Here is a 27,320-nt window from a genome sequence, read left to right as displayed (position 1 = left end):
CTTGTGTTCTTCACTTTGAACTTCAAAAATGGATATATTCTTTCATTCACTCATCCAACCAATCTATGTGAGCACCTATTATGTGCCAGGTGCTGGGGGTACAGTTATGTGTAAAACCAAACATGGTTCCCGACCTCCACCGACTTACATACTGATGGGAGATACAGCTCATGAAGGAAATAATTACATAAATACCTGTAAAACTGTGGTTAACAAAAGCTCTAAAGCAGAGATATAAAGGGAGATGATGCTTAGGGCACTCAAGAAAGATTTTCCTGAAGAATGAATGGAATTTACCTAGGAGGAGAGGTCAAGGGGAATATACCAAGCCACGAAAATGTCCTGAGACAAGACAGAGACAGGACAAGAGACCGAGGGAAGTTCTGAGAGAGAAGCCTGCCCAGACGCTGTTATTTAGTGACAGACTTGGTGAGAGGGTGTCGGGAATTGGAACCAAAATGCATTCAGAAGACAAAACTGATAGGACTTGGTGATGGAGAGTGTATTAGGCATCTAGTGCTCTCTAACAAATTACTACAAACTTAGTGGCTTAGAGCCACATCCATCTAGTATCCCAGTTTCCGTGGGTCAGGAGTCTGGGCACAATGGGGTCCTCTGCGAGACTGCAGTCAGGTGCTGGCCAGGGCTGGGCTCTCATCGGAGGCTCAACTAGGAAGGATCTACTTCCAAGCTCAGACAGCTGTTAGTGGCATTCATTTCCTTGAGGGCTCTTGGATTGAAGGCCTCAGTTTCTGGCTGGTTGTCACCTGGAAGCCACCTTCAGTTCCTCCAGTTACCACATTCCTCTCCATACTGCAGTGCACAGCATGGCAGCTTGCTTCTTCAGAGCCAGCAAGGGAAGGAGGGTCCCCGAGCAGAATGGGTGTCACAATCCTGTGTGAAAGAATCACATCCAGGGGCACCTGGGTGGCTCAGTGGTTCAGCGTCAGCCTTTGACTCAGGGTGTGATCCCCAAGGTCCTGGGATAGAGTCCTGCATCAGGCTCCCTGCTTCTCCCTCTGCCTATGTCTCTGCCTCTCTCTGTGTCTCTTACGAATAAATAAATAAAATCTTAAAAAAAAAAAGAATGAATGAATCACATCCACCCCGATACCTTTGCTGGCCTCTGTTGGCCTGAGCAAGTCATGGGCTTTGGTCACACTCAAGGGAAGGGGACCACACAATGGTTGAACCCTAGGAGATGGAGATCATGGGGCCACTCAGAGGCTGTCTCCTATAGAGGGGTTGTAGGATTAGGAGCCCAGGGCTGTGTCAACCCAAGAAGCAGATCAGATTGAAGGGGGTAGGGGTGGGGCGTGGAGAGAATGGTTCCAAGGGGGACACGTTGAATCTGAGGCACTTTTGGGACGTCCAAGAGATGTCACATGGGTACTTATCTGACACATGATCTTGAGCTGGTAGGAAGTATAGATTAACGAACTATGTTCAAGTGAACCGTAATTCAAGCCAAGTGTGGAGGAGATTGCCCAGGGAGGGAGTACAGCGTGAGGAGAGGACTCAGGATCTAGTGTGAAGGAATTCCATCCACGAGTAGCCAGGCAGAGGACTTTGGACCCACGGAGAAGGCAGAGATGGCACAGCCAGAGAACAGGAAGAAAGCCAGGAGAGGGATGTGTCTCACAAGCTGAAGAGAAAGAGGCCACCGGCGTCCACTGGTGGGATTCACGGAAGATGATGACTAGAAAGGTCAGCTCCATTTGGCATTAGTGGGAAGTCACTGGAGGCCTTAGGGAGAGCTCCTCTGGAGAAGTCGTCAGGTCACGCTGGGTTGGGGTGGGCTGCTCTGTGCACCAAAGGCTAGGACAGGAGAGCCTGTGAGCACTGTCAGAGTATTTCTGCTGTGAGGGAGGAGGAGGCAGAGAGAGCACCGAGGTCTCAAACACCGTGAGTGAGGGGTCACAGAGGGGGAGAGAGGCGCGGGGCTTGCTGGGCCCTACACAGTCCCAAAGCCAGACCCCACCAGAAACAGGTCTGCAGTGGAAACAAGCTGGGTTTCTTACTCACGGCAGCGAGGGAGACCATTGCCCCCAGACACCTAGGTAGGGGGATGTTGGAAAGCACTTAGGAGACAGGGGTTTGTGGCAAGTAGTTTTGGGGGGCAGGTAAGGAAGGGGAGCTTGGATGTGGATTGGGTGTCAGGACAGGGGGTAATGCCCAGCGGGAATGCCTCACTCAATCTTCTCTAAAAGGCAGGAGGGGGCCCAGACAAAGCTCACTCTGTAACAGGTCCAGAAGCAGCAGTCACTTGTATTGGGCAGGGCGGAGCGAGGTCTGGTCATTTCTCTGGCTTGCGCTACGCTCACGTTCGTGTGTGTTCAGACATGACGACTGTGGCCTTGTAAGAGTTCTTCCTCTGTTGGAGGCTGATGTCCCCGGTGGCTCAGACTGTGTTGATTCAGCAGGAGGATGCCGGGGCCTCGCTGCACGCCCAGCCTGCCGGCGAGGTGACCCGCTACTTCTTCGGGGCACCTCGCAGAAGCATCCCTTCTCCCGCCCCTTTTGCACCTGCACCTGCGAGGGCAGGTCAGGGGGAAGCATCCCCTGTCCCGCCCCATCGGGCTGCATCTGTGAGGACAGGTGGGGGAGGAAGAATCCTCTCTCCCGCCCCCGCCGGGCCGCACCTGCGAGGACAGGTCAGGGGGAAGCATCCCCTGTCCCCGCCCCCGCCGGGCCACACCTGCGAGGACAGGTCAGGGGGAAGCATCCCCCGTCCCTCCCCCGCCGGGCCGCACCTGCGAGGACAGGTCAGGGGGAAGCATCCCCCGTCCCTCCCCCGCCGGGCCGCACCTGCGAGGACAGGTCAGGGGGAAGCATCCCCCTTCCCGCCCCCGCCGGGCCGCACCTGCGAGGACAGGTCAGGGGGAAGCATCCCCCGTCCCGCCCCCGCCGGGCCGCACCTGCGAGGACAGGTGGGGGAAGCATCCCCTGTCCCGCCTCCCCCGGGCTGCACCTGCGAGGACAGGTCGGGGGAAGCATCCCCGTCCCGCCCCCACCGGGCCGCACCTGCGAGGACAGGTCAGGGGGAAGCATCCCCCGTCCCGCCCCCGCCGGGCCGCACCTGCGAGGACAGGTCAGGGGGAAGCATCCCCCGTCCCTCCCCCGCCGGGCCGCACCTGCGAGGACAGGTCAGGGGGAAGCATCCCCCTTCCCGCCCCCGCCGGGCCGCACCTGCGAGGACAGGTCAGGGGGAAGCATCCCCCGTCCCGCCCCCGCCGGGCCGCACCTGCGAGGACAGGTGGGGGAAGCATCCCCTGTCCCGCCTCCCCCGGGCTGCACCTGCGAGGACAGGTCGGGGAAGCATCCCCGTCCCGCCCCCACCGGGCCGCACCTGCGAGGACAGGTGGGGGAAGCATCCCTTGTCCCGCCCCCGCCGGGCCGCACCTGCGAGGACAGGTGGGGGGAAGCATCCCCCGTCCCGCCCCCGCCGGGCTGCACGCGCGAGGACAGGTGGAGGGAGGCGCCCTACGCCCCTGGTTCTCCGCGCCGTCCGTGCTGGCGCCCGGGGCCACCTCCGCTGCTCGGTCTCCACGACGGGCCGGGAAGCAGACCCTGCGGGGCAGTGTGAGGACCAAGGGGCCGCGCGGCTCGGGACACCAGCACCCGCCGCGCCGCCGCCGCGCTCCGACGCTTCCGCCCGCAGCCGCCTCCCGCGCACCGGACGCGCGTGGAGCGACCGCAGGAAGGGCCCGCCCCGCCGCCTGCGGGGAACGTGGCGAACGCGGCGTCGGCCCCGCCCACCCCTCGAACGCAGCCTGTGCGCACGCGCGCCGCGCCGCCCGCCCCGCCCCTCCGCGCGCAGGATTCTGGGGCGGCCTGGCCACGCCGCGCGCCGATTGGCGGAGGGCCGGGCCCGCCTCCGCGTGATTGACGGCGCCTGGGCCGCCACCGCCCCGCCGCCGCCACTGCCGCCGCCGCTGCCCGCGGGCTGCGCGACCGCGACCGCGACCGCCGCCGCCCAGCCTCGGCCATGGACCTGTTCGGGGACCTGCCGGAGCCCGAGCGCTCGCCGCGCCCGGCTGTCGGTAAGCGGGGTCCGCCCGGCCGGCCGGCGAGGGGAGGGGCGGGGAGGGCGGCGGCGGAGCGGGGGCCGCGCGGCCTGCCCGGCCTGTCGGGCGCTCGGGGGGGCTCGGCCGCCGCGTCCTTTGTGTGCGGGGCCCGCGCGCGCGGGGCCGGGCTGCGGGGCTGCGGGGCTGCGGGGCTGGCGCCGGGCCCGCGGGGTGCTCCGCCGTCCTGCCCGCGCCGCCGGGCCTGCGCGCCTGGGCCTCCGCGAGGCCGGGGCCGGTGCCACCGTCGGCCGCGTGCGCACCTGCGGGGACGCGCCGCCCCGGGGTCTCCTTCCCGAGCCCGGCCCGGGGAACTTTAAGGACGAGTTCCGACTTCCAGGCTCCCCCTCCCACCGGGCCGGGGAAGGCCTCCAGGCTGGGCTCCGGAGGCTGCGTGGTCAAGGTCCCCGGGGGATTCCGACCCGCCCGCCCGGCGGGAAGCGGGGGGGCGGGGGGGGGGGGCGGGCAGTAGATGGAGCCTTCGCCTGCAAAGCCAAATCTGAAAGCAAGCGATTATAATTAAAACTGGCCAGAGTTAGGGGCTGCAGGAAATGCGGGGTGCCCGGAGGAGTGAGGTTTGTCGTGCGCCCCCGAAGAGTGGGGAAGGAGGCGGTGCTGGAATTGGGCCTCTGACGCTGGGAGACTTGTGATTTGCAGAGATTCTAGGTAAGGGAACCATCTGGGGGGTGCGGGGTTGGGGTGGGGGATGCTCAGCCCTCTGGCTGCCCCGCGCACACCAGCGTGGAGGAGGGGGTGAGCTTAAACTGCTTCTTTGAATTTGCAGTTTGGTCCCACCCTTGCTCCTCCGGGCTTGGACTCCGCTCGTCCGGTGTGCTGGGCCCTTATGGGGCCATTATTCCCAGTAATGGTACCGTTGCTCTTTCCCCACTTGGCACTGTGACGGTACAGAAACAGCCGAATAACTTTGTCTTTGAGCCATCCACTTTCTAGATTGTTCTAGTTGTAGGTAAAAACTCCTGGCCTTGTGTGTGTGTATATATATATATATATTTTTTTTTTTTTTTCTCTTCCTTCCCCTTTATCCTGTTGATGGAGTATACCTTCTCTCTGAATATGTTTGGGATAGAGTTTGGGTTTGCAGATGTGCCTGTAAACCTAGCATTTAAAGAAAAGAAGAAAAAAAAAAACTCCCTGACTTTTTTTTACCGGGAATTAATTTGCACAGGAGAAGGCACCCTTAGAGGATACAAAATCTGACGACAACTGAGTCTTACAAGTTGGTAGTTGGCAGCTTGCCCCCAAAGGCAGTGGGGAGCATAGGGCACAGCCAACCCTGCCTGAGATGCCAGGGCAGCAGAGGGGCTCCATAGTGTTCAAACCCCCCGTTCCCTGGAAAGTGGATTAGTGAACCAGCCGCTCCCGGCTTGTGGGAAGAGCACCACCAATGATGATGCCGTCACAGGCCCTGCTTGGCTGAGTGTATTTTTAAAAGTAGCTTTAAAAACAAAGGAGGCACGCTTTCTGAATTTGCAAGTGACAGGAAGCCAAGCGGGATAAGTACTAACGTGAGTGTGATAGAGTTGGGGTCCACAGTTATCCTGACAGGCAGTTAGTAAAAAACCTGACAAGTTGTGATTTAACCTGTTAGGGGTTAAAAAAAAAAAAAATCATTTGGACAAGTACAGCATCTGATTTCACTACCTTGTGGGGAAAAAAAAAAAAGAAATGTGATTTTTGAAGAGCTAATTTAAATGCCATACTTTGTTTCAGAAAATCGATATTGATTGCTAAAAGTGGAGTAAAATGAAAGGAAAATAAGGTTGATTTCATAAAGTGGATGGGAAGATGAGGCAAAAACTGCACCATCATGACCCTCACGCATGACGTGCAGGTGCCACAAATTTCTGAGCTGATGCAGGGAACGATAAAAGACCTACTCCTTTTCACAGCCCCAGAGAAGAGTGGTTTTGGACATGTAATCAAACGGGTTTCAAATCTACTAACTCCCACCTTCTGTGACCGTTCTGTAAAATAAGATTGCCGCCTCCTACTGTTATCGCAAGCATTAGAGAGAGCACTGCATGCTGGGTGCTTAGCACAGGTGCTGCACATGGTCAGTGCTTAGTGGGTGCTAGTGCTTAGATGTTAGTATATGAGCTGTTAACTTTAACAGCTATTTAAAAGGAAAAAAAATACACTCTTAACTGGATTTTGTGAGTGTCCAGAGGGAGGAACTTTCACCCGTTCAGATCACATCAAGTGTATTTAGTTCTTTAATTTTTGTTTTAAACATTCCATCTAATGTTCTTGCCTCCAAACCTCTTAATTTTTATGGTCTGAAGAAAAATGTAGAAGGAACGCATTAATAAATGTTTTCAGATTTTGTGCTAAATGAGTGGTTTTCATGCCAGCACTTACAGATTTGATTGTTGACTGAATCAAGTTTTTGTGTGTAATGAGTCACTTAAAAGAGGAAGTATACACCCCTATCAGACAGGAATGAAACTTTTCTGCTATAGCCTACTCCTAACTAAAAGTGCTACCTTGATGTCTTTAAGATCAACAGCTAATAATTGGTAATCCCCAAACAAGTTGAGGTGTCCTCGTTTAAAGTTGCTTTGGCAGTAAGTAGTCAGCTGTCAGGAATAAGTAAATATTGCATGGTAAGCCATCTTCAAAATACTTCCTTCCAAAAAAAAAAACCCCTGGAGATCTAAATATAAAATAAAGGTTAAGATGTTACAAAAAAAACAAAAACAAAAACAAAACACTAACTGTAAAACTTCAGAGATAAGGAAGAAAAAAAACTCATGAGAAATTAAAACGGATTTAACTCATGTGAAAATAAAAATTTCTGCAGGACAAAATGCCACAAAGGCAACAAAATAACTTTGTAGGGGTGCCAGGGTGGCTCAGGTGCCTCAACTTAAGGCATAATCCCAGGGTCCTGGAACAGAGCTCCCGGTTGGGCTTCCTGCTCGGTGGGGAGTCTGTTTCTCTCAAGTAAATAAAATCCTTAAAAAAATAATTTTGTATGCATTATGAATGATCCCTAATAAAGGAAAGGCTCATACACATTAATAGACACCTAACCCATTTGAAATTGGCAAAGGCTGTATCCTGACAGTTTATGGAAAAAGAAATGCAAATGAGCAGCAGCCAGGACAAGTGCTTAGTTTCCTCAGTCACAGAGGAAAGGAATAGCAAATCACTAATGCACCATGTTTTCACCAATCAGAGTAAAAATTGGCAGTATGCTGGTAAGGATGGAGAGAAATGGCCGTTCTTACCAAGTGTGTTGGGAGTGGACACTACCACCCTTTTTGGAAACACATTTTGGCATCTATCACACTTAAACCACTCATACCCTTTGACCCTAGTAGTCTAGCAGATTAAGGATATATGTCTAAGGTTGTTTACTGTGGCATCATTGTCATGTGAGAACCTGGCATCAGCCTACGTGTCCATCCCTAAGGGAATTGGACAATGAGCAGCAGTGCCTCCCACACAGAACAGTCACAGAGCTGTTGGGCCCAGACGTACTGGCCTGGAACATGCCCTGAGGGCTTACAGGAACAGGGTTATATGGAGAGTGTTGTGTAGTACGCATCTGCCTTTTAAAAATTAAAATGCACATACACAAGTGCATTGGCTCAGAAGAAAGAAACACCTGTTACTTTAGTGGGGAAGTGGGCTCTTTTTCTAAGGCCTCTATAGTGTTTGGAAAAGATGTATTGCTTTTGTAGTTGAAAAAAATACAGGTATAAAGGACAGTTAAGGCAAAATACTTACTGTACCTACCAATACATGGTATCTGTATTAGTACAGCTGACATGAATATGATCAACCCAAGAGTATTTTTCTCAGCGTGGTGTATAGCTTTCAGTAGACTTAGCTTCAGAACATGGATAGGTCAAAACAAAACTGAGATGAGGTTAACTGTAATGAAAAATTGTCTTCAGTCTTGTTTCATTCTTTATTTGGGTCTTATATTTAGAATTTGAGGGGCCTTCTTCCAGAGTTTTGGGTCCTAGTCCCACTGTGTCTAATTTTTGCAGACCCAAATACTTTGGATTGCTATTTATCCAAAATGGAATGTAAGGTTCTGGCTAATCAGAAGTTTCCCTTATAACATCTATCACCTACAGATTTATATTTTAAGATTTCATTTTTAGGTAATCACTACACACAATGTAGGGCTAGAACACACAACCCCAAGATCAAGAGTTATGTGCTCTAGTGATGGAGCCAGCCAGGTGCCCCGCAGTTTTTGTTTTTGTTTTTAAGAATCCAAATATAAGCTATTCTAAGTGATCTTTTCAATAATGCAAAAAGTATTTCAGAGATCAATAGCCTTGGGATTATCTTTGTAGGATTGTTGGAGCAGTTGAGTGAGATGGTATGTAGAAGCAGTGTGGCACCTCGCAAGAGCATGGATGGAGACCAGGATGCCTGGATTTGACTGCCCAATCCTCACTGGCTCTCCCTCAGTTTCACCTGAGTGCCTCAGTCACCTCTTCAGAAAGGAACAGTAATAATAGTACTCAAGGATTCAGTGCATTAGAAATGTGTAGAGCACTGGAATAGGGCCTATTTTTAAGAGCCGTTCTTAGATGTGATCAACAAAAATGAGATGATCTAGTGTTTAATTGAAATAGCACTCAGAGTATTGCAGAGTGAGTGAGAAGGAGTGGGGAGGCTCATTCGACTCAGTATGAGGAGATGGGCCACTGTCTGGGGATGGTGCTCAGATCGGGGCACTATTTCAGAGTTGTAGCCAAAGGACAGAAGCCAGGCTGGTGCTAAGCTGGAAGCTCTGGGTGAGGAATGCTTGCAAGAACTGACAATGTATTACCTGGGAAGGAGGACTTCCCCCTTGGATATTGGCAGTGGAAGGACGATTTAGATGGATAGTTTAATTCGAAAATTAAACTCTGATCTGGCCCAAGTGGTGGAAAGGTTGATTGCTATTCAGGTTGGACTCCTCCCTGTGATGTTCTCTCTTCCCAAATGCCTGACTCTCTGGCCCCACTGAGGTGCTTGCTCTGCATCCTCCCGTATGGGGTTGTTGTTTGTTTAAGAATTTATTCATTCGAGGGGGAAAAAAAGACTTTATTCATTCGAGAGTGTGCAGCAGGAGGGACAAGCAGACTCCCAACTGAGTCTGGAGTTGGAGCCCTCCCAATGCAGGACTCGATCTTAGGACGCCTGGATCATGACCTGAGCGACAGGCAGACTCTTAACCAACTGAGCCACCCAGGCGCCCCTCCCATACAGTTTTGAGTCTGTAGGAGAATGGGCGTTTGATGTTTACACCTACTTTGGTTTGGGTTCCTCTTGAAAGTGCCCTGCTAGAATATTAGGGATTCTTGTAGGAGGATTACAGAGTAAGTGGTCATTCTAAATGCCATTCAGTGTCCTTGTGATGCTGCTGTTTTAATACCTCCTGTAGAGTGTTTATATCACTTGTGAGAAAAATGAAAGTATTTGTAGTTATTTAGTTTGGGAAATCCTGAGGGATGACAGTATAATTTCATGGAGTAGAAATTTCCCATTTGAATTAGGGTATACGGCAGAAGAGTTACTTTTTTTGTTCAATCAGGAATTTATCAGGTATTTAAGAGACTTGACTTAAAATCTCTGGAAGAAGTTTTTCCTTGGAGTTTCTAAATTTTAATGTAGATTTTTGTGGTTTTTTAAAATTATTATTTATTTTTTAAGTATGCTCCATGCCTAGTATGGAGCCCAGCGACAGACTTGAACTTATGACCCTGAGATCAAGACCTGAGCTGAGATTAAGAGTCAGACACCTAACTGACTGAACCACCCAGGCATCCCTACATTTTTGTTTTTAATAGAGTAGAATTGAGGGCACCTGGATGGCTCAGTTGCTTAAGCACCCAACTCTTGATTTCGCCTCAGGTCATGGTCTGAGGGTTGTGGGATCGCCCTTTGTAGGGTTCAGCGCAGAGTCTGCTTGTACCTCTCCCTCTGTTCCTCCCACTGTGGGCATGTGCTCTCTCTAATATGTTGAAATAAATAAAACCTTTTTTTTTTTTTTTTTTTTAAGAACTGAAGAATTGATATCCAGCTCATTTCTACATAGAGGCAAAAGGTCACTGTAGATGAGCCTTTTGGAGCATACGGTTGAACCGGTTTTTAAATGAGTCCATTTCTATACTTAAGCTCTAAGGAACAAGAAGTGGGGCAAACTTCATAGGATGGGCCTGCGCATGTGTGCATCTTCAGCCCTTTGTTTCCCCCCCATGTTCCTGTGTACCAATTCATATATTTAATAGCTGAAATAGAAATTTTGGGGAAAGCTTGGAGAATAAGGAATGGTGGTTAGATTTTATGTGGAAAGGGATAATTGAGTATAAAACCTTGTTTTATATTTTGTGTATGTTTATATATATTTATGTTTATACACACCAAAAGAGGGTGTAAACCTTGAGGTTTTTATTTATTTATTTTTAAGATTTTACTTATTTGGGAGGGAGGGAGAGCATGAGCAGGGGGTGGGGCAGAGGGAGAGGGAGAAGCAGGCTCCCCTCTGAGCAGGGAGCCAGACGATGTGGGGCTCCATCCCAAGACCCTGAGATCATGACTTGAGCCGAAGGCAGACACTTCACCGACTGAGCCACCCAGGAGCCCTGGTCTTCAGGTTTTTAGATTTAAAAATTCCCCTGGCTTTCTCCTGAGTTTATCTTGGAGTATCTGAAATTCCTCATTTTCTCCATAGGTAGTAATTGAAGTGGGCACTGTGCCGGGGATGCTACATCCACACAGATTTGCTTCCATCATCCTCTCACCTTCTCTGTGCTCATTTGTTTGAGATCCTCGTGGGTGGTTTGTTCAGAATGCTATTAAAATCCAACTTTTAATACCATAGATCTGGGATCCCTGGGTGGCGCAGCGGTTTGGCGCCTGCCTTTGGCCCAGGGCGCGATCCTAGAGCCCCAGGATCGAATCCCATATCGGGCTCCCAGTGCATGGAGCCTGCTTCTCCCTCTGCCTGTGTCTCTGCCTCTCTCTCTTTCTCTCTGTGTGACTATCATAAATAAATAAAAATTAAAAAAAAAATACCATAGATCTTTGGTCAGGCAGAGAGACCTCTGTCTCTGACTTTTTGTCTTGAGGGACCAAATAATTGTTTTCTTGCTCTGGAATCAGTATTCCCCCCCCCCCCCCCCCCAGGATTCATTTTTTTGAAAAAATTTTTCGATGTTTGTTACTTGCAGGAATGAAATTATGGAGAAAAATACTTGTTTTTCTCAAAATACCCACCCAGTGACCCTTCAGATGCCTTTGGGTCATCTTTCACTACGTTTATGTTAACTCTAACTGTTGGAAGCAAATGTTCATACTAAGTAGCTGCCAAGAAAATACTTCTTAGAATTTTGTCTAAGAAGGAGGAGAAAATTTGAATTTAATAGCAAACATCTTAAAAGACCTCCCCCTTTGAACACCTGCCCTGGCTGATGACCAAATGCTTTTTAAGCAGGCGCTCTGTGTTCTAGGCAAAGAAGCTCAGAAAGGACCTCTACTTTTTGATGACCTCCCTCCGGCCAGCAGTACTGACTCAGGTACAGTCTTCAGGCTCTCCCAGGTGTGTGTCAACGTGTCATCCTGGGGTTGTAGTTGTCTGAATCTTTCTCCCTTTCCCCCATTTTCAACACACAGATGTTTTAGGTGTTGGACTGTCTTAAGTTTTGAATCCATGGCATCAGGTAAGGCAGAAAAATCTGCTAGTCGCTAGCCCTGAGAAACTGCGTAAAAGTGTTGAGCAGTTTTCTCTGGTTCATTTGAGTGTTTATTTTACTAGCTGAAATAAGACTTAACTCTTTCAGGCAGATTTTTGTTTCCTTTGAATTGAGAGGACCTTTAAATAAAATAGGTTCAAGATCTTATTTACCGAGGTATGAGTTGCCATTGGATTGACACGAGAACTTTTGAGTTTATTTCAATGACCTGCATAGGTGTCCTGGTGGGATGGATTCTGAAACTTAAGCCTCACCCAGGTTTTGTGGGCTCACTAAATGTTCTGCTGTGTTTCAGGGTCAGGGGGACCTTTGCTTTTTGATGATCTCCCACCAGCCAGCAGTGGCGATTCAGGTAAGTGGTAGGGAAAAAAATTCAGGGTGCTGATGGAAATAGTGCATAAAAAATTTATTCATATGTAAAATGTATTTATTAATAGATTTTTAATAGGGTTTAGTATGACAGTAAGTATAGCATGAGATTTATTAAAATAAATCCATAGATACCATCAGGTGGAAGCAAAAAGAATACCTGCATCAGTTTTTGGTAATTATTTTTTACTTGGGGCTCAACCTCTCGCAAATAACTTTAAAAATTAAGAATTTAGTCATTTGAACTTTGTTATTGATGTTAAAAAAACAAACAAACCAGAGTCTGCCTCTTCCACTGTCTGTTCCTGACAGACTTAAATATATTCAGAAGTATCTAAATATATGAAATGGTTAAAATATATTTAATATCCCTGAATCTGTAAATATGGATGGTATTGTCTTTCATGACACTTACATTTTAAAAAAAATTCTGATCTTTAGAAAATGAAATCTGAATGACACTGGTTTAGTGACTGGCATAGACCCTGTGCAGGAATTTTCTTGAAAGTCAGGGCTTTAGTTGATTATTTCCAGTCAGTCCTTATGCTTCTCTTTATTGATTGGATTTTGTTTTTGTGAAGCCTATAAACATTGGTTCCACCCTGTTTCCGTAACATCCCAGTTAGGTAGAGGGAAGTTCCAGGTAGGTAGAGGGGAAAACAGGAGGTTCCTGTCTGTTGTCACAGTGATGGATCTGTTCATCCATGTGGACACACTGGGAACTTCTCACAGGGAATTCCCCAGGTAGGGGCAGGGCAGGAGGTGCAGGATGGGAGTGTAAGGGGGAGACAGGGGGAATGCAGGCTATTTTCATATGCAGTTCTCTTCCAGTATAAGAACCTTCTTTATGTCATTAAGTGGAATACGTGCTGCCTTTCTTTCTTTTTTTGTTTCTCTTTTTTTTTTTTTTTTTTTAAATTTTATTTATTCATGAGAGACACGGGGTGGGTGCAGAGAGGCAGAGAGAGAAGCAGCTTCATGCAGGGAGCCTGATGTGGGACTCAATCCCGGGACTCCAGGATCATGCGCCAGGCCGAAGGCAGGCGCTCAGCCACTGGGCCACCCAGGGATCCCCACATGCTACCTTTCAAGTAGATTTTTTTTTTTTATTCATTACATAAAAATCATCAGGATTAGTCTAGATTGTTTAAATTAAATTAGGAAAAGTTCCTGTATTTATAAAAAGTTATTATAATCATCTTGCATAAGAATTCTCAGGTTTTCAGGGCTGTGTATCCATACTAAAGCAGTACAGCATTCTCACAGAGTTAAGCCTAAAACCTTCCCAATAAAGACAGTATTTTTTTTTTTTTTTTTAAGATTATTTGTTTATTTGAGAGAGAGCATGAGTTGAGGAGATGGGCAGAGGGAGAAACAGACTCCCTGCTGAGCAGGGAGCCTGATGGGGACTCGATCCCAGGACTCAGATCATGACTTGAGCCCAAGAAGATGCTTCACCAGCTGAGCCACCCAGGACAGTATTCTTATAATGAAAGTTAATGTGAAAGTTAACGTGTGCAAACAGGGTTCCTAACAGATTTAACACAAGACAGTAAATTTACCATAGCTATGTCTTAGTTCTTCACAGGGCAAAAGACAGTCAACTAGTAACAACATAGAAGATTTCAGCACCATTATTAATAAGCTTGATTTTTTTGGCTATAGAATCTAACCTTGCATCCAATATATTGGATTTCTTGAGAAGACATAGTCACTATTTACAAAAATCGACTACATTCTAGGCCATAAAGTAAGTGCCATGAGGAATCGATTTCATATACAGACCATATTCTCTGACTACGTTGTAATTCAATCAGGAGTCAACAACAAAGCTATAAAAAGGTCTCTGTTTGCAAGTTAAAAGAGAGGAAGATTGTTTTACATACATACTGGGAAAGCAGGAACAAACAGTAAGTGACAGGAGGCCACTAGAGAGGCCTCTGGGGGAAAGTATGGGAACATCCGTGAACTTTTCTCAGTTAATGTGCCTGATTATGTGGGACAGGACATGTGTGTTATGTCCTACTGTTGCAGACACCTGTCCTTTTGCAAGTAATTGACTTTTCTTGAGGGCAGGGACATTTTCTTCCCTTTTTCCTCAGTGCTCAGAAATGTCTGGCAAAGAATAGTTGAATAACAGTTGCCTGCTTTTGTACTGAAATGCAGGGGATACTTAGAGCCCTTTATCATGACGGTGGCTGCCATTTTTTGGATACATGATGAACCAGGCACCGAGATAAATGCTTTACACACCTGTCCCTGTCGGCTTTAAAGCCACCTTCTGAGATGACAGTACCCTCCCTGTGTCACAGATGAAGAAACTGAGACTGGAAGGTTGAGTAGCTTGCCTTGAGGGCACACCTCTCTGAGCAGCAGAGCTGAGATAAAATGAGACTTTTCTCCTTCCAAAACGGGTGCACACTGCAGGTGCTCCTAGCGTTGTTTGTGGAGTACACATTCATCCCTCTGCAAGCGTGAACGGGTTCAGCAGTCGTGTTTTGCCTTTCATGATACCAGGAGTTCTCAAAGCCTGACATTGAACCTCATTTTAACCCCCTTTTGGGATGTACTACTTTTTGACTTGTTTAGGATGTGTCACTTGGCAGATCTTGGAAACTTCACTGTAAATGAGAGCCTGTGGATATGAGACATCATATGCATGCTGCAGCCCCAATGACATGGGCTCTGTGTTTTACCACTGAGAGCCCTCCCTTGCAAGTCCCCTCACAGTTGGTCTGGGCAGGACCTGGATCTTACCCTGTGGTGCCGCGCACCGCCCCCCCCCCGTGGGGGCCCTGAACACCCCCCCCCCCCTCAAAGTCAGAGCAGTGACCACTGTGCCTGCCTCTCTGCCCGCGCTCGCGCACCACGTTCTGTTGTCTCTTGGGTTGGGGTGGAGTTTGGGCTGCCAGGGACTGTTTCTACCCATCTACAGCTGTGGCTCTGTCTGGCTTTTCTTTGTGTCTAGGTCCTCTTGACACGTCGATGTCCCAGACGGTAAAGAGTGAAGGGAAAGGAGCAAAGAGAAAAGCCTCTGAAGAAGAGAAGAATGGCAGTGAAGAGCTTGTGGAAAAGAAAGTTTGTAAAGGTTTTCAGACAGTTTGAAAACAAATGTATTAGACTTCATATTTTAAAACAACCCAGAGCAAAGTTGAGCTCCGCTTTCTGATTTGTGGCGCTTCCTTTTTGTGTCTCTGTTTGAGAAGCTGGTGGGGCTTTCTCTTTGCAAACAGATTTCCAAGTTTACTCATGCTTCCTCTCTTTCCTTTCCCTGTTCATCCTTGACCCTACCTTTGGTCAGACATGAAACCTGCATTTGTTCCTCAAGGGTGAAAACACTCAGGTTGTTTGACTTGACCATCTCTAACGAACTGTTCTGTTATTTTGCACCCGCTTTCTCCCAGGCTCCCTCTCTGTTCACAGCATGTGGACAAGCACTTTGAATTCTGTGGTTAGCTTAGCAGGCAACTTCCCAAGAGAGAGCCTGAGGTTAGAAAGAGCAGTTGAAATTTGTCATCAGCTTTGTAACTTGTCAATAGAGAAGATCAGTGAAAGAGAGGTGGCTGTGGATGTTCACACTGTACCAGGCCACTTTGTCCTGTGCCCCAGAGATCTGAGATGAAAGCCATAGGCGCACTGGCCTGGCAGGTGTGCGACAGGGTTATTACTATTACTAGCTCAGTGTAAGGGCGGGTCTTCACCTTGTTGCTGCCCATAGGATCAAAAGCACTGTGCCCTACCAGCAACGGCTCTGTGAAAAGTATCCACTTTAGTATTTACATGGCCCTAGGGTGTCTGAAAATGAGCTTAGTCTAGCCATTAAATACAAATAGGCTGCTGTGCCTCCAATGGGCTCCTTTATTCTTCTCTTCCTCGGAGTAGAAGTACTTATCATTGGCTCAAATTCTTTACCAGCCTCAGGCACAGAAATCAATATTTTCAGATGTCCAACAGGGCATTTCGGATAAACTCTACTTCCTGGCATTTCCCTCAACTAGGCTGGTACAGAATTCCTTGCCCCGGTTCAGGATGACAGCACATTCCTTGCTCTGGTACTTTGACTTAATGCCTTAGCCAGAGTTGTTTGTACTAGTGTGCTGCCCTCTGCTGCCTCCTCTTCGTTATTGAGCTTTGGAGACTATCCTTGTCCAACAGAGGTCTGATTTTAGTCAGAGGCGTGCAGCTAGGGATGTAGCAGGCTCCAGGGGTACAGCTTATTTATGTGCGCAGTTAGGACGTGACTGAGTGAAACAGCCAGAGTTCCCTCTCTTTTGCTCTGGGGCTAGGGCTTCTGGAGGGAAGAGCACAGTTTTGTATTGGCTTTTTGTTTTGTTTTCCTTAGCCTCCTCAGTGATCTTTGGTTTGAAAGGCTATGTGGCGGAGCGGAAGGGTGAGCGGGAGGAGATGCAGGACGCCCACGTCATCCTGAACGACATCACGGAGGAATGTAGGCCCCCATCGTCCCTCATGTGAGTGTCCATGCTCCAGCAAGCCTGCTTGGCATAAGTCTGTGTCCTGACTGGAGGTTTGGACCGTGCTCAGTTTGTATTCATTAGAAAGAATGTCATTTCACTGGGACCGCTGGGTTCGGTGTCAGTAGTTCTCAGAAGGGGTTGATTTTGCACAGGACTTCCCCTCCTTGGCATTTTTGGGTGTCAGGTGGAGGGGTGTGCCACTGACATCTCCTGGGGGGGGGCTCAGGATGCTGCTAAATGTCCCACAGTGTGTAGGACAGCCCCGCAGAAGAGAACTGTGCAGCAGCCCCAGGTGTCATTCCTGCTGAAGTTGTGAAACCTGTTAATGGGAGAGGACTCTCCACCTTGTGAGTCTTTGGGGTGTGGTATTCTTCATCAGTATCTGAAGAGCCTCCAGTAGGGAGTATTCTTATTCTGTGAGCCAGTAGGTAGAGTGGGAAGCTGCTAATTACAGCCGCATGTGGGAATCAAGGATTGCTGGTATAATAGGGCCCCGAAAGAACAAAAAGCAGAAATGGCGTCAGGGAGAAGAAAACCAGTGAAAAATTTCCTGCAACTGTACAAACTCAAGTGAAGCCTTTGAATAAGCTGTGTTAGGCATGGAGGAAGACAACCAGAAGGTAGGACATGAAGGTCTGTCCTACCCAGGTAGGTTAGCATGCGTTATATATTCACGTACAGTAACGTGTGTGCTACACAGTTACATAGTGTATACCCCAGCAGGTCTCCATAATCACATAATCAGTATGTTACGTTCATTAACTGACACCAGTTGGTCATGAGCATACAGTGTGCTGGAGCCTGCAGGATACCTGGTCATGTGCGGAGGTGACTGTAGTTAGGCTGCCACTGCTCACCTGGACTGTGCTTCGGAGTTACTTTAGAAGCCAGGAAAGGGACTGGTAAAGAGCCCCAGGGGAGTGGATCTAATGGGATCCCTAAACCACCCCCAGCACGTACCATGCGTGTAAGAGAACTGTTTTGGCTTAGGAACCAGGTGAGGTTTTTCTCTCATGGCTTATGATGTCTCTGTTGAAAAGGAACTTGAAACATGTTTAAAAAGCAACTGTGGGATAAATGTCGTTTCTCATAGGCATTTTTATTCTTCTCAGAACAGTTCAAATCCTTCATAGCATTTATTCCATACATGCACATTTTCTGGCAGAGTTTGGAAGGGGAAAAGGGATGAGTGGTAAAATGGACCTCAAGAATTAAATGTTGAATCAGTCTAACAATTCTGGAATTACCCTCTGCTCTCCTAGATGTTTTTCTTTGTCTTGGATCAGTAATTGTTTATCAATGTGTTAGCATTTAAAACTAAATCTGATTTAAATAGAAAAAGCTCTCATCTTCACTGAAAGTTCAGTTCATAGGTCTTGATTTATGCAAAAAAAATGTGTCTTTAACTTTGTTTTATTTTTAAGTTTTTTTTTTAATTTTTATTTTTAAATAATCTCTATATTCAACATGGGATTCAAATCCACAACCCTGAGATCAAAGAGTTGCATCTTCTTCTGACTGAGCCAGCCGGGCACCCCAATTTTTGTGATTTTTTTAAATTAACAGTTAAAAATGTGGGTCTGCTGGCTGACTCAGTCGGTGGAGCATGTAACTCTTGATTTCAAGATTATGAGTTGAAGCCCCATTTTGGGTGTAGAGTTTACTCAAGTAAATAAATTTTTAAAAATGAGAATTTTATTTCAGCTTTTGTCTCTGTTAATGCTGTGTCCTTTTTTCTTCATTTGTGACAGTGTGGTGTCTTACCAGAGGATATCCTTTGTCTCATTAATGCTCATTGTTTGAGATCAGATTTATAAGCCTTGGGGGACCTGGGTGGCTCAGTCAGTGAAGCGTCTGCCTTTGGCTCAGGTCATGATCTCAGAGTCCTGGGATCAGGTCCCACGTCTGGCTCCTTGGTCATCAGGCAGCCTGCTTCTCCCTCTCCCTCTGTCACTCCCCCTGCGTGTGGGTTCATGCGCGTACTTGCTCACTCTTATAAGTAAATAAAATATTTAAAAAAAAAAAGATTTAGAGGCCTTAGTGGAGAGGGGGAATCTTTGTGAAAATCTCTAACCATCGGTTCATTCTTCCAGTACTCGGGTTTCATATTTTGCTGTTTTTGATGGACATGGAGGAATCCGAGCCTCAAAATTTGCTGCACAGAATCTGCATCAGAACTTAATCAGGAAATTTCCTAAAGGTGTGACGAGAACAGAATCGGTTTGTGTTTGTCTTGGTGTTTGTCGTCTATGTAACTCGGGGAGACGAGCCATGTGGGAGAGTCCCCAGTGGTCTCTGAAGGTGGGGCCGGAGGGAATGGGCCCCGAGGTGAGCAGGTGGTGGACGTGCAGGGTGCTGGCACAGGACTTCTGTCCTCGTGGTGGCACCTTGCGTGGAATGTCTGTGTGTGAGGAGGCTGCTAGGTGGACCCTGCCTCACCAGTGAGGACGTATAGATGTTCTTGGTTACGGAACAAAAACAAAATGGCAGCAAGAGCAGAATTTCCTCTTAAGAATGTGTTGTCTTGTTCCTTCTGTGATAGGAGATGTAATCAGTGTAGAGAAAACCGTGAAGAGATGCCTTTTGGACACTTTTAAGCATACTGATGAAGAGTTCCTTAAACAAGCTTCAAGCCAGTAAGTGTGGCCCCATAAAGACGTGTGAGTGGTGTCTGTGTGTCTATGTGTGGTTTTCCTTAAACACAACTTAGGTCTTCTGACAGTTTAATACAGTGCTCACTGTCTGAAAAGTACCTAGCCTGAGTAAGCTCTCATCACTGTTAACTAGATCTGAAACAGTCTAAAGTTATCAAACCTTCCATGTTGAAGCATAAAAGACACTGAGCAGTCAGCTCTGGAAGTGAGTCTCAACGTTGGTGGCCTATTGGTGGTGACTATACTTCTGATGTGTCTCTCTCCAGGAAGCCTGCCTGGAAAGATGGCTCCACTGCCACGTGTGTTCTGGCCGTAGACAACATTCTGTATATCGCCAACCTGGGAGATAGTCGGGTACGTGGCTCTGGAGCTCCCTGAGAGAGCAGCACAGTCCCCGGGCGGCCCCTCGGCCAGCACGGGTGCAGCAGGATGGGAGTGCTGGCTGGGTTGAAGTCTGTCTGCGTGTGGGGCTACTACCGGCCCTTCTGCAGAGTCCACTATCTGGGTGGGGGACCAGCAGCCACGCACGCTTAAGGCAGTTTGTTCTCTGGCACGCTTAGGCCCTGTGAAGTGTGTGTACACTCTGTCTCCGTGCTATGGGCCATCAGTCTGCAAATCTCTCAAATATTTTTCAGCTGCGTCTTTCCGACGTCAGACAATAATAAATGTAAAGGATTCACCCTTGCCCCTGAAAATCATTGTGATTTCAGAAAGTCAAAAGTAGCTGGAGAAGTGCTAGGTAATGTGCCATTTGTCCAGAGCCCAGGCCACTTGGCCAAGAGAGGAAAACTCAAGTCTGTTTGCCGCTGGTGACCCCGTGTTCCAGCCAAGTTGTGGAGAATGATATAAAGCTGGAGGGTGACACCCTACAGCCTGGCTCCCCTCATCACCCCCCTTCAGACCTGATCTTCATTTCCGTTGCCACGTTGAGCGAGCCTCGGGCTTTGTCAGCAGTCACAGTGATGAAGTGACCCTTCCCACTTTTCAGGGGCCATCTGCAGACTTGCTGTCCCCAACCACATCTTATTAGAGTGACTTATAAATAAATGTCAGCAGTAAAATCACAGGTAGTCCCTGTGCCTAGTGGGTCTTTATTCTGGTGATTTTCTGGTGGACAATCCTGGGTGCACGTGTTTAGACTAACAAATAACATGAGTAATACCAGGGGCAAAAGAAAAACTTTGGAGTTCGATCCATGATTGTATCCTGGCTCTGCTCCGTGACTATTGTCCGGGCCTCGACTTCCTCCTCTGTAAGACTGAGGTTTTCCCAGAAGTACCCACAGGACAGATGTGGCGGTGGGAGAGCACAGAGGTGCACTTGGTCAGCAAACCCACCTGCCCCCATCTTTGCCTCCCCTAGACTCATGGAATAGTGCCACCTGGAGGGGTCTGATGCTCATCAGGTGGCTGCCTTCTGTGTCCCAGGTGAGGAGACAGCAGCCCATGGTGGGGGAGCCGCTGGCTATGCTCAGCCAGTGGTACTGTCCCCAGACTTGAGATGCAGACCAGCCAGGGCTTCTCTCCTTGACTCCTGTGACACTTGCCGTGACATTTCTTGATCCTCCGAACTGGTGTTTGTCAACAGGAGACTAAATCTGAAATTCCATTGTTAAAGCTTTGTCTTTACCTGGTAACTTTGAATTTCGTGACTGTCGTAACCTCCGTGTTCCCAGGCAATCCTGTGCCGATTTAATGAGGAGAGTCAGAAGCATGCAGCCTTAAGCCTCAGCAAGGAGCATAATCCCACACAGTACGAAGAGCGAATGAGAATACAGAAGGCTGGAGGAAACGTCAGGTGACGGGGACTGGCGGGTGCCCCAGGGGAGGAGGGCCGGCCCCTGTAAGAGTGGCTGTGGGACCTCTGAGGGTAGAACCTTCCATGTTACGCAGTCTGCAGTGAGATGGGACGGTTCGAGGTCTAACCTGGGGAAGCAGGTGAATGGATGTTGCAGGATTTCACATTATGTCCAAGTGGCAGCAGAAGAGGGTCCCAGAAACATGGCTCCCTGCATTCGCAGAAGAGGAGGCCCGCCTCAAATCCAAGTTCTCCATTTGCAACATTTTCTCTGTGCCTAGGAACCTTCTTAAATGCTATTCATTTGTCACAACTGAATAAGCTACAGTTTTAGGCAAATTCTCCAGAGAGAAAATCTGAAGTGCTGAAGACAGTGGCTCTTTGTAGCGCGTGCAGACCGTCTCTGGGCTTCCTGGCACAGAGGGCCCTGCTTAGCCGGCTCTGTGTGCGGCCCCGTCTCACCTCCGGACGTCTCTGATGGCCGCGTGCCTGCCCTGGTTTAGACGTGCCGGGCCTGTGAGGTAGCTGACCCAGGCTAACGTCTTCTGTACTGTAGGAGAATTGCACTTCAAGGACATTGCGCTAGGAGTGTGGCCACAGTGTCTTCTGGGTCATTTTATAGTTTGGCCATTCAGGTGTCATGTTCTGTTGGGACGAGCGAGCAGTAAGGTAGCCACGTGAGACCGCACTTGCTTGTCCTTGGAAACGGCTTCTCCCCCGTGGTCCGTTGCTGCTGCTCCAGGCGGTTCTGGCCAGTGGTGCCAGCGGCTCCCTGGAAAGCAGGCAGGACTCTTGGAGTTTGTTCAGAAGTTTCTCATAGCTTTACAATTCTGCTTTTGCCTGAGCTCTGTGAAAAGATTTTGACATTGACCATCCTGTGGCCGACAGTAGGGTCGGCTGTGTAGCAGCTACTGTTTGCCAGTCCACACTAACCACGAGCGGGGGGGGGGTGGGGGGGCCTCAGAGACGTGCTTTGACCGCCTGGCTTTGGATGGGCCCCTCACGGCGCTCTGAGCCCCAGGGCCGGGCTCTGGTGCATCCCTCACCAGAGGCCAGGGCGGCCGGCCTGCTTGGTCTTTGCCACACTCTCCCACTTGGATTATTAAAACATTCGTCTAAAAAATTTTCAACAAAAAATTTGAAAGCGTGAAACATTACCCTACCAACAGCCTAGGTTCAGTAGTTAACAGTTTGCCCTGTTTGTGTGGGTGCGTGAGGCCAGCCTGCGTGAAGTGAAGGTGGGCCCGCAGATGCAACCCCCCAGGAGAGGATGACTGGCGGTTGGATTCTCCCTGGCCTCGCCTAGATCCCTGCTCCCCCACCTGCTCTGCGGCGTCTTTGTCTGAACCCAGCCTCCGGCCTGCATCCACGTACCTGGCCTTGCGCCCTGCGTGGCTCGGCCGGGGGTGGAGGCCTGTGGTGGTGCGGGGCCACCGGTGTCCCATCTCCCTGCAGTCTCTCAGGAAAAGTTGCTCGCATGTGTTTCCTCTCCTCCAGAAGCCAGGCTGGAACACTCGGGCACAGCGTGGGTCAGCTTGCCCATCGAGCTCCAAATTACATGTGGCTTCTCCTGGGTCCATGGTTCTGTGGGCTCCCGTTCTCCACCGTCCCTCCAGCGGTGCGGGGCCCACTGGGTGTGGGACTCTGCCGGGAAGCAGAGAGGAAAGCAGCTTTCCTTTCTCACGCTCGGGAGTTGTCCTGTGCTTTCTGTACAGAGTTGCTGGCATTAGCGGGTCTTTGGGACCCGCCACTCAGTCTTGAAACAAGGCAGGTTCATGACTCGGGTGGTGGTCCACACCTAGTACCTCAGAGCTTGGTGTCTGAACACTGAAGAGGCACTTTGTTGGCTTGTGCTTTGTGCTGCTTCCTGAATGGCCCTCACGAGGCCGAGACACACACATACACGCACTCTTCAGCTCTGCTCCTCTGTGCTCTGAACCCCTCTTGCTGTTCGCCTCAATGATTGTACTCGAGAAGATTGCTCGGCTGTCCACAGGTGCCAGCAGGTCCATCTGATGACTCAGCTGTGCCCACCGGGAGGGTGACAGGGGCCACAGTGAAGTGCTGGCAGCCCGACTGGATTCTGACTCCCATGCAGTCGCTGGGACCAGTGAGCATTTCCTGCCACACCCATCCATCCATCTAGCCTTTCTAGAGCTCCTGTTCCCTTGGGAAACCTCCACAGAGCCCCCATGAACAGCTTTGGGGTTTGCTGAGCACTTTCGTGTCCCTCGTGTGCCTTCTGTGGCTTAGACGTGATGGTCTGAGGGCCTGGGAGCTTGCAGCTGCCTGAGGTTGCAGAGCATGCAGGCCCACCTGAATTGTTCTTGGCGGCATCGGGGCTCCTTCTCCTGCTGAGAGAACTCTGGTGACATGCAGTCCTCTTTATAGGTCGCATTTAAACATAGAAGAGGTAAAAGTTCAACATACAGAATATTGCAGCTAATACAGTTTAAAGTAAATCCTATCCCATAGCCCAGGTGAAGAAAACCTGCTTTGGAATCTGAGAATAGTCACTTTCAGGTGTTTTCCAAGTTTGATTAGGTGTGAACACAAACTGTCTTCTATTCCAGCTGTTGGTAGTCCTGGCTGCATGCTCAAATCACCGAAAGGAGCTTTCGGGTAAAAACAAAGCCAGGTCCCAACCCAGGCCTGTCAAGTCCAACTTGGCTGTGGGCAGATGAGCAGGTCAGGCTGGGTGCTGCCCCGTGCCAGCCGGAGGCTGGGCTGTTCCGTCAGGGTGCCCTGGGCTGAGGTGTCCAGGACGGCGCAGATATTCATGATCTAGAGCAGTGAAGATTCAGCATAAGACACGCAGCCGTCTCTGAGGCCGAGAGAGGGCAGTGCTGGCTAATAATGCAGATGTCACAGGCTCCATCTTTCGCTCTGCTTTTAAGATCAAATTGTAAGGACTGTGAACCCATGATCTGTCAGATGGAGTCTTTGTTTTTCCCGTCATTTTAGGGACGGTCGTGTCTTGGGTGTGCTGGAGGTGTCCCGCTCCATCGGGGATGGGCAGTACAAGCGCTGTGGGGTCACTTCCGTGCCAGATATCAGACGCTGCCAGCTGACCCCCAATGACAGGTAACCTCACCGTACCACAGGCACAGGTGTGCGTACACATGGTCTCTTCCCGACTTCTGGTTTGTATTCTGACTCTGGATGGGGTGGGGGCGGCCCCGTGAGGGGCACTTCCTGGGCCTGGCGGGGCAGGGATGGCCAGACTGGTTTATGCTGTAGGGGGCTCCCCCGTCAGGTGGGTGAGCACACATGTGAGTGGGTGATTCCAGCACCATATGTCAGGGGAGCACAAGGTGCTCTGGAAGGCTTGGGCCATATCCCTGGGCCTCTGGCAGAGGGAAGCCATGAAGGGACCGTATGCCCCACTGCCAGGTGGATGCCAGTCCTGGAGAGTGACGGAGGAGTGACAGCAGGCAGCTCTGGGGTCAGGTTGTGAAGGTCCTGAGCTCCATGCTGAGGAGTTTGACTTTTAGCACATGATTGGTGGAGAACCAGGGGTGGCATCGAAGCAGAGCCGGGCTTAAGTGGAGAAAGAGGTGGCCACGGTAAGCTGCCTGCAGAGATGGCGCCATGCCCCGCCACAGCTAGGGCAGCCCTCAGTGAGGAGTTGTGGAAGGTTGGGGTGGGTGGGGTGGGGAGGCTCATGAGGAGCCCCTGCCAGTCCTGCTCTCTGCTGTGCCGCCTCCGCACGGCCCTGCCCATTCCGCCCCTCCCCGGTCTCCACTCCTGCCTCTGTGCAGATGCTGTTCACCTGCCCACCGTGGGGTCTTGGGAGGCTTCCACCAGCCCCTCCTCTGGTTTTCTGAACTGTGCCCCAGGCCTCTATTGTGCGTGCTGTGCAGATTCCCCTGCTCTGGGTTGTAGCCGTGGGTTAGTGTAATGGGTCACTTGGGTCACTCAGGGTCCTCACCAAACTGGAGGGGGCAGGAGGCCCCCTCGGCCTTGTGCCTACTGGGTTCCAGGCACACCGTGTGATCAGCGAGGACAGAGTACCCCGTCAGAGAAGGAAGAGCAAGACCTGGGTGTTGGAGCAAAAATGATGCCTCAGCGCTGTGGGGAAGCTCACCTCCAGTCCTCCGTGGTTCACCAGGACTTCCCTGGGAGCCCAGAGGAGAGGCTCGGAAAGGGAGCTAATCCTCCTGTGGAGGTAGCCAGTGTCTGCCCTGGGGTCTTGGACTCTCACAGAGTGTTCCTGAGGGTTGTGAGGGCCCCAGGTCTACACGGTCACGTGGTATTGGAAACGCAGTGTGGATTTGCCACAACACCTCATGTTTTTATTCCTGATTTTCCTCGATTTCGTCTAAGAACGTCTTGAGTTAATAATCCATCATCATATGTTGATGAACAGAAGGGTAGTTCAGTTTTGATGGGTAATACCACAGCTGTAAAAAATATTTTTTTTGAAGTAGACTCCACACCCAACATGGAGCCCAACATGGGGCTTGAACTCAGGACCCTGAGTTCAAGACTGGAGCTGAGATCAAGAGTTGGGCACCCAGGTGCTTGGTTGTTTTTTGTTTTTTCCTCCATAGTTGTAAATGTTTTTAAGTAGTTTTCAATCTCTGTCGTAAGAGTTAAATTGGTTTTTAAAAAAAATCTTGGCTGGGCACCAGCCAGCTTGATTTGAGCTCAGGTTGTGATCTCAGGGTTGTGGGATTGAGCTCCGCATCAGGCTCTGCACTCAGCATGGAGTCTGATCCTCCCTCCCTCCCTCCTGCCCCCACTCAAGCAAGCTCCTGCTCTCTCTCTCAAAGAATAAAGTTCCTTAGCCTTTGAGCATCTTGACAAGTATTTATTTTATCTCTGTCACCAAACCATTTTATAACGTTTGCTGCCACGGCCCAGTTATATTTCTTGTCCATGTTGTAGGTTCATTCTGCTGGCCTGTGACGGCCTCTTCAAGGTCTTCACCCCAGAAGAAGCCGTGAACTTCATCCTGTCCTGCCTGGAGGTAAGAGAGCTCACCAGCGCGTGCCAGCTGTGGAGCTACGCTCGGGTTCCGGGGAGCAGCCCCTCCTCGAGGAGATGGCATCTCAGAGGGTGACAGGGATCTCCTGCTGACCGGTGCCCCTTCCTGCCCGGTAGGATGAGAAGATCCAGAGCCGGGAAGGGAAGCCCACAGTGGATGCCCGCTACGAAGCCGCCTGCAACAGGCTGGCCAACAAGGCAGTGCAGCGGGGCTCTGCGGACAACGTCACCGTGATGGTGGTGCGGATAGGGTCCCCGTGAGGGCTGGCGGGGCAGCGAGGGCGCAGCAGGGCCGGGAGCGCGGCATGGTATTGACTTCACAGGTTCATCGTGTGTGTGCACATTCTGTGTGTTTCGTGTACTCCTGTGGGACTCCCATGGTTGTAAATAAAGGTTTCTTTTTTTTTTTTTTCTAGTGTATTATTTTATCACATTTGAGCAATTCTTGAGCCTTCAGAGGTTGCGTTTGTTTTTGAATGTGCTGTGGGTCTTTCCGTGTTAAACCATCGTTGGCATCTTGGATTGGCCTGATACAGTGACCCACAGGCCGCCTGGTGTGCAGCGTTTTGTAGTTCGTGAGCACCTTACCTGTACTGTCTTACCCTTGAAGTGACCCTGGCAGGGGAAGTGGCATTTTGCAGGGAGGAGACCGAGGTAGGAAGCTGCCCAGACAGGCTGTCGGAGCCCTCTGGCTCTTCTCAGTTCTCTGTGTGAAAGAAGGCCCACCAGTGTTACGCAGCAGGAAGCGAGGCTTAGCTGGGGGAATGGACGGGTGCACAAAGGTACCGTCCTCTAGAGTAGCGTGTCTCCGGCAGGGCCTCCCAGAACAAGGGGACCCAAGGCCTCTGGAGTGCTGGATGTCCCAGGACTCACACCCGGATGCCCTGTATGCAAAGCACACAGTCTCCGGTCTGAGCAGTCAGGCTGCCATTCGGAACAGCCTCTGAAGTCCAGCTTCCCGTGTAGGATTGGGCGTTCTGTTGGCCCTGTGCTGGGCTGGTGTCGCTCTTCGCCAGGACACTTGAAAGAAGGACCCTTCTGGCAAAGATGTTCAAAAATGCATAACTAGCCTGTTGATGAGGATAATATTTCTCAAGACCTGGTATAAAACAGGTCATGTGATCACTGTAATCGTATGTTAGGAAGGCAGCTCTTGGGCCTCCGGTCGGTGTCTGCCTCAGGATGATGTAAGTTTCTAAAACCTTGCCTGGGAAGCGGCAGTTTGGTAACGCTCCCCGGCCCCCACCC

At 49.9% G+C, this 27,320-nt stretch overlaps 1 protein-coding gene and 1 long non-coding RNA gene across 6 annotated transcripts; one reads left to right on the top strand and one right to left on the bottom strand.

The window, feature by feature from the left end:
- Positions 1-478: 478 nt before the first annotated feature.
- LOC111092443 lies at positions 479-3,665 on the bottom strand. 3 transcript variants are annotated; one of them, XR_005378907.1, is made up of 3 exons: positions 3,403-3,665; positions 2,238-2,454; positions 479-1,859 (listed from the first exon to the last, which is right to left on the bottom strand). It is a non-coding gene; the product is annotated as an uncharacterized LOC111092443 (long non-coding RNA). The 3 variants fall into 3 exon arrangements; XR_005378908.1 differs by lacking the exon at positions 3,403-3,665 and having other exon boundaries at positions 479-1,856; positions 2,238-2,727; XR_005378906.1 differs by lacking the exon at positions 3,403-3,665 and having other exon boundaries at positions 2,238-2,726.
- A 249-nt stretch (positions 3,666-3,914) lies between these two features.
- On the top strand, positions 3,915-26,482 carry ILKAP (ILK associated serine/threonine phosphatase). Of its 3 annotated transcripts, none has more exons than XM_038574349.1 (12): positions 3,915-4,043; positions 11,546-11,611; positions 12,084-12,140; positions 15,126-15,245; positions 16,500-16,626; positions 18,726-18,832; positions 19,175-19,268; positions 19,553-19,640; positions 20,962-21,083; positions 24,048-24,167; positions 25,974-26,055; positions 26,190-26,482. In XM_038574349.1, exons 1-12 carry the CDS (start codon positions 3,989-3,991, stop codon positions 26,331-26,333), a joined length of 1,182 nt encoding a protein of 393 aa, XP_038430277.1. In that variant the 5' UTR covers positions 3,915-3,988; the 3' UTR covers positions 26,334-26,482. The 3 variants fall into 3 exon arrangements, with proteins under 3 accessions (XP_038430277.1, XP_038430279.1, XP_038430278.1); XM_038574351.1 differs by having other exon boundaries at positions 4,006-4,043; positions 11,546-11,634; XM_038574350.1 differs by lacking the exon at positions 3,915-4,043 and adding an exon at positions 4,596-4,730.
- Positions 26,483-27,320: the final 838 nt, after the last annotated feature.

The sequence above is a fragment of the Canis lupus genome, chromosome 25, assembly GCF_011100685.1.
Source record: "Canis lupus familiaris isolate Mischka breed German Shepherd chromosome 25, alternate assembly UU_Cfam_GSD_1.0, whole genome shotgun sequence".
NCBI classification, from domain to species: domain Eukaryota; kingdom Metazoa; phylum Chordata; class Mammalia; order Carnivora; family Canidae; genus Canis; species Canis lupus.
This window is presented reverse-complemented; position numbering and strand designations above follow the sequence as displayed.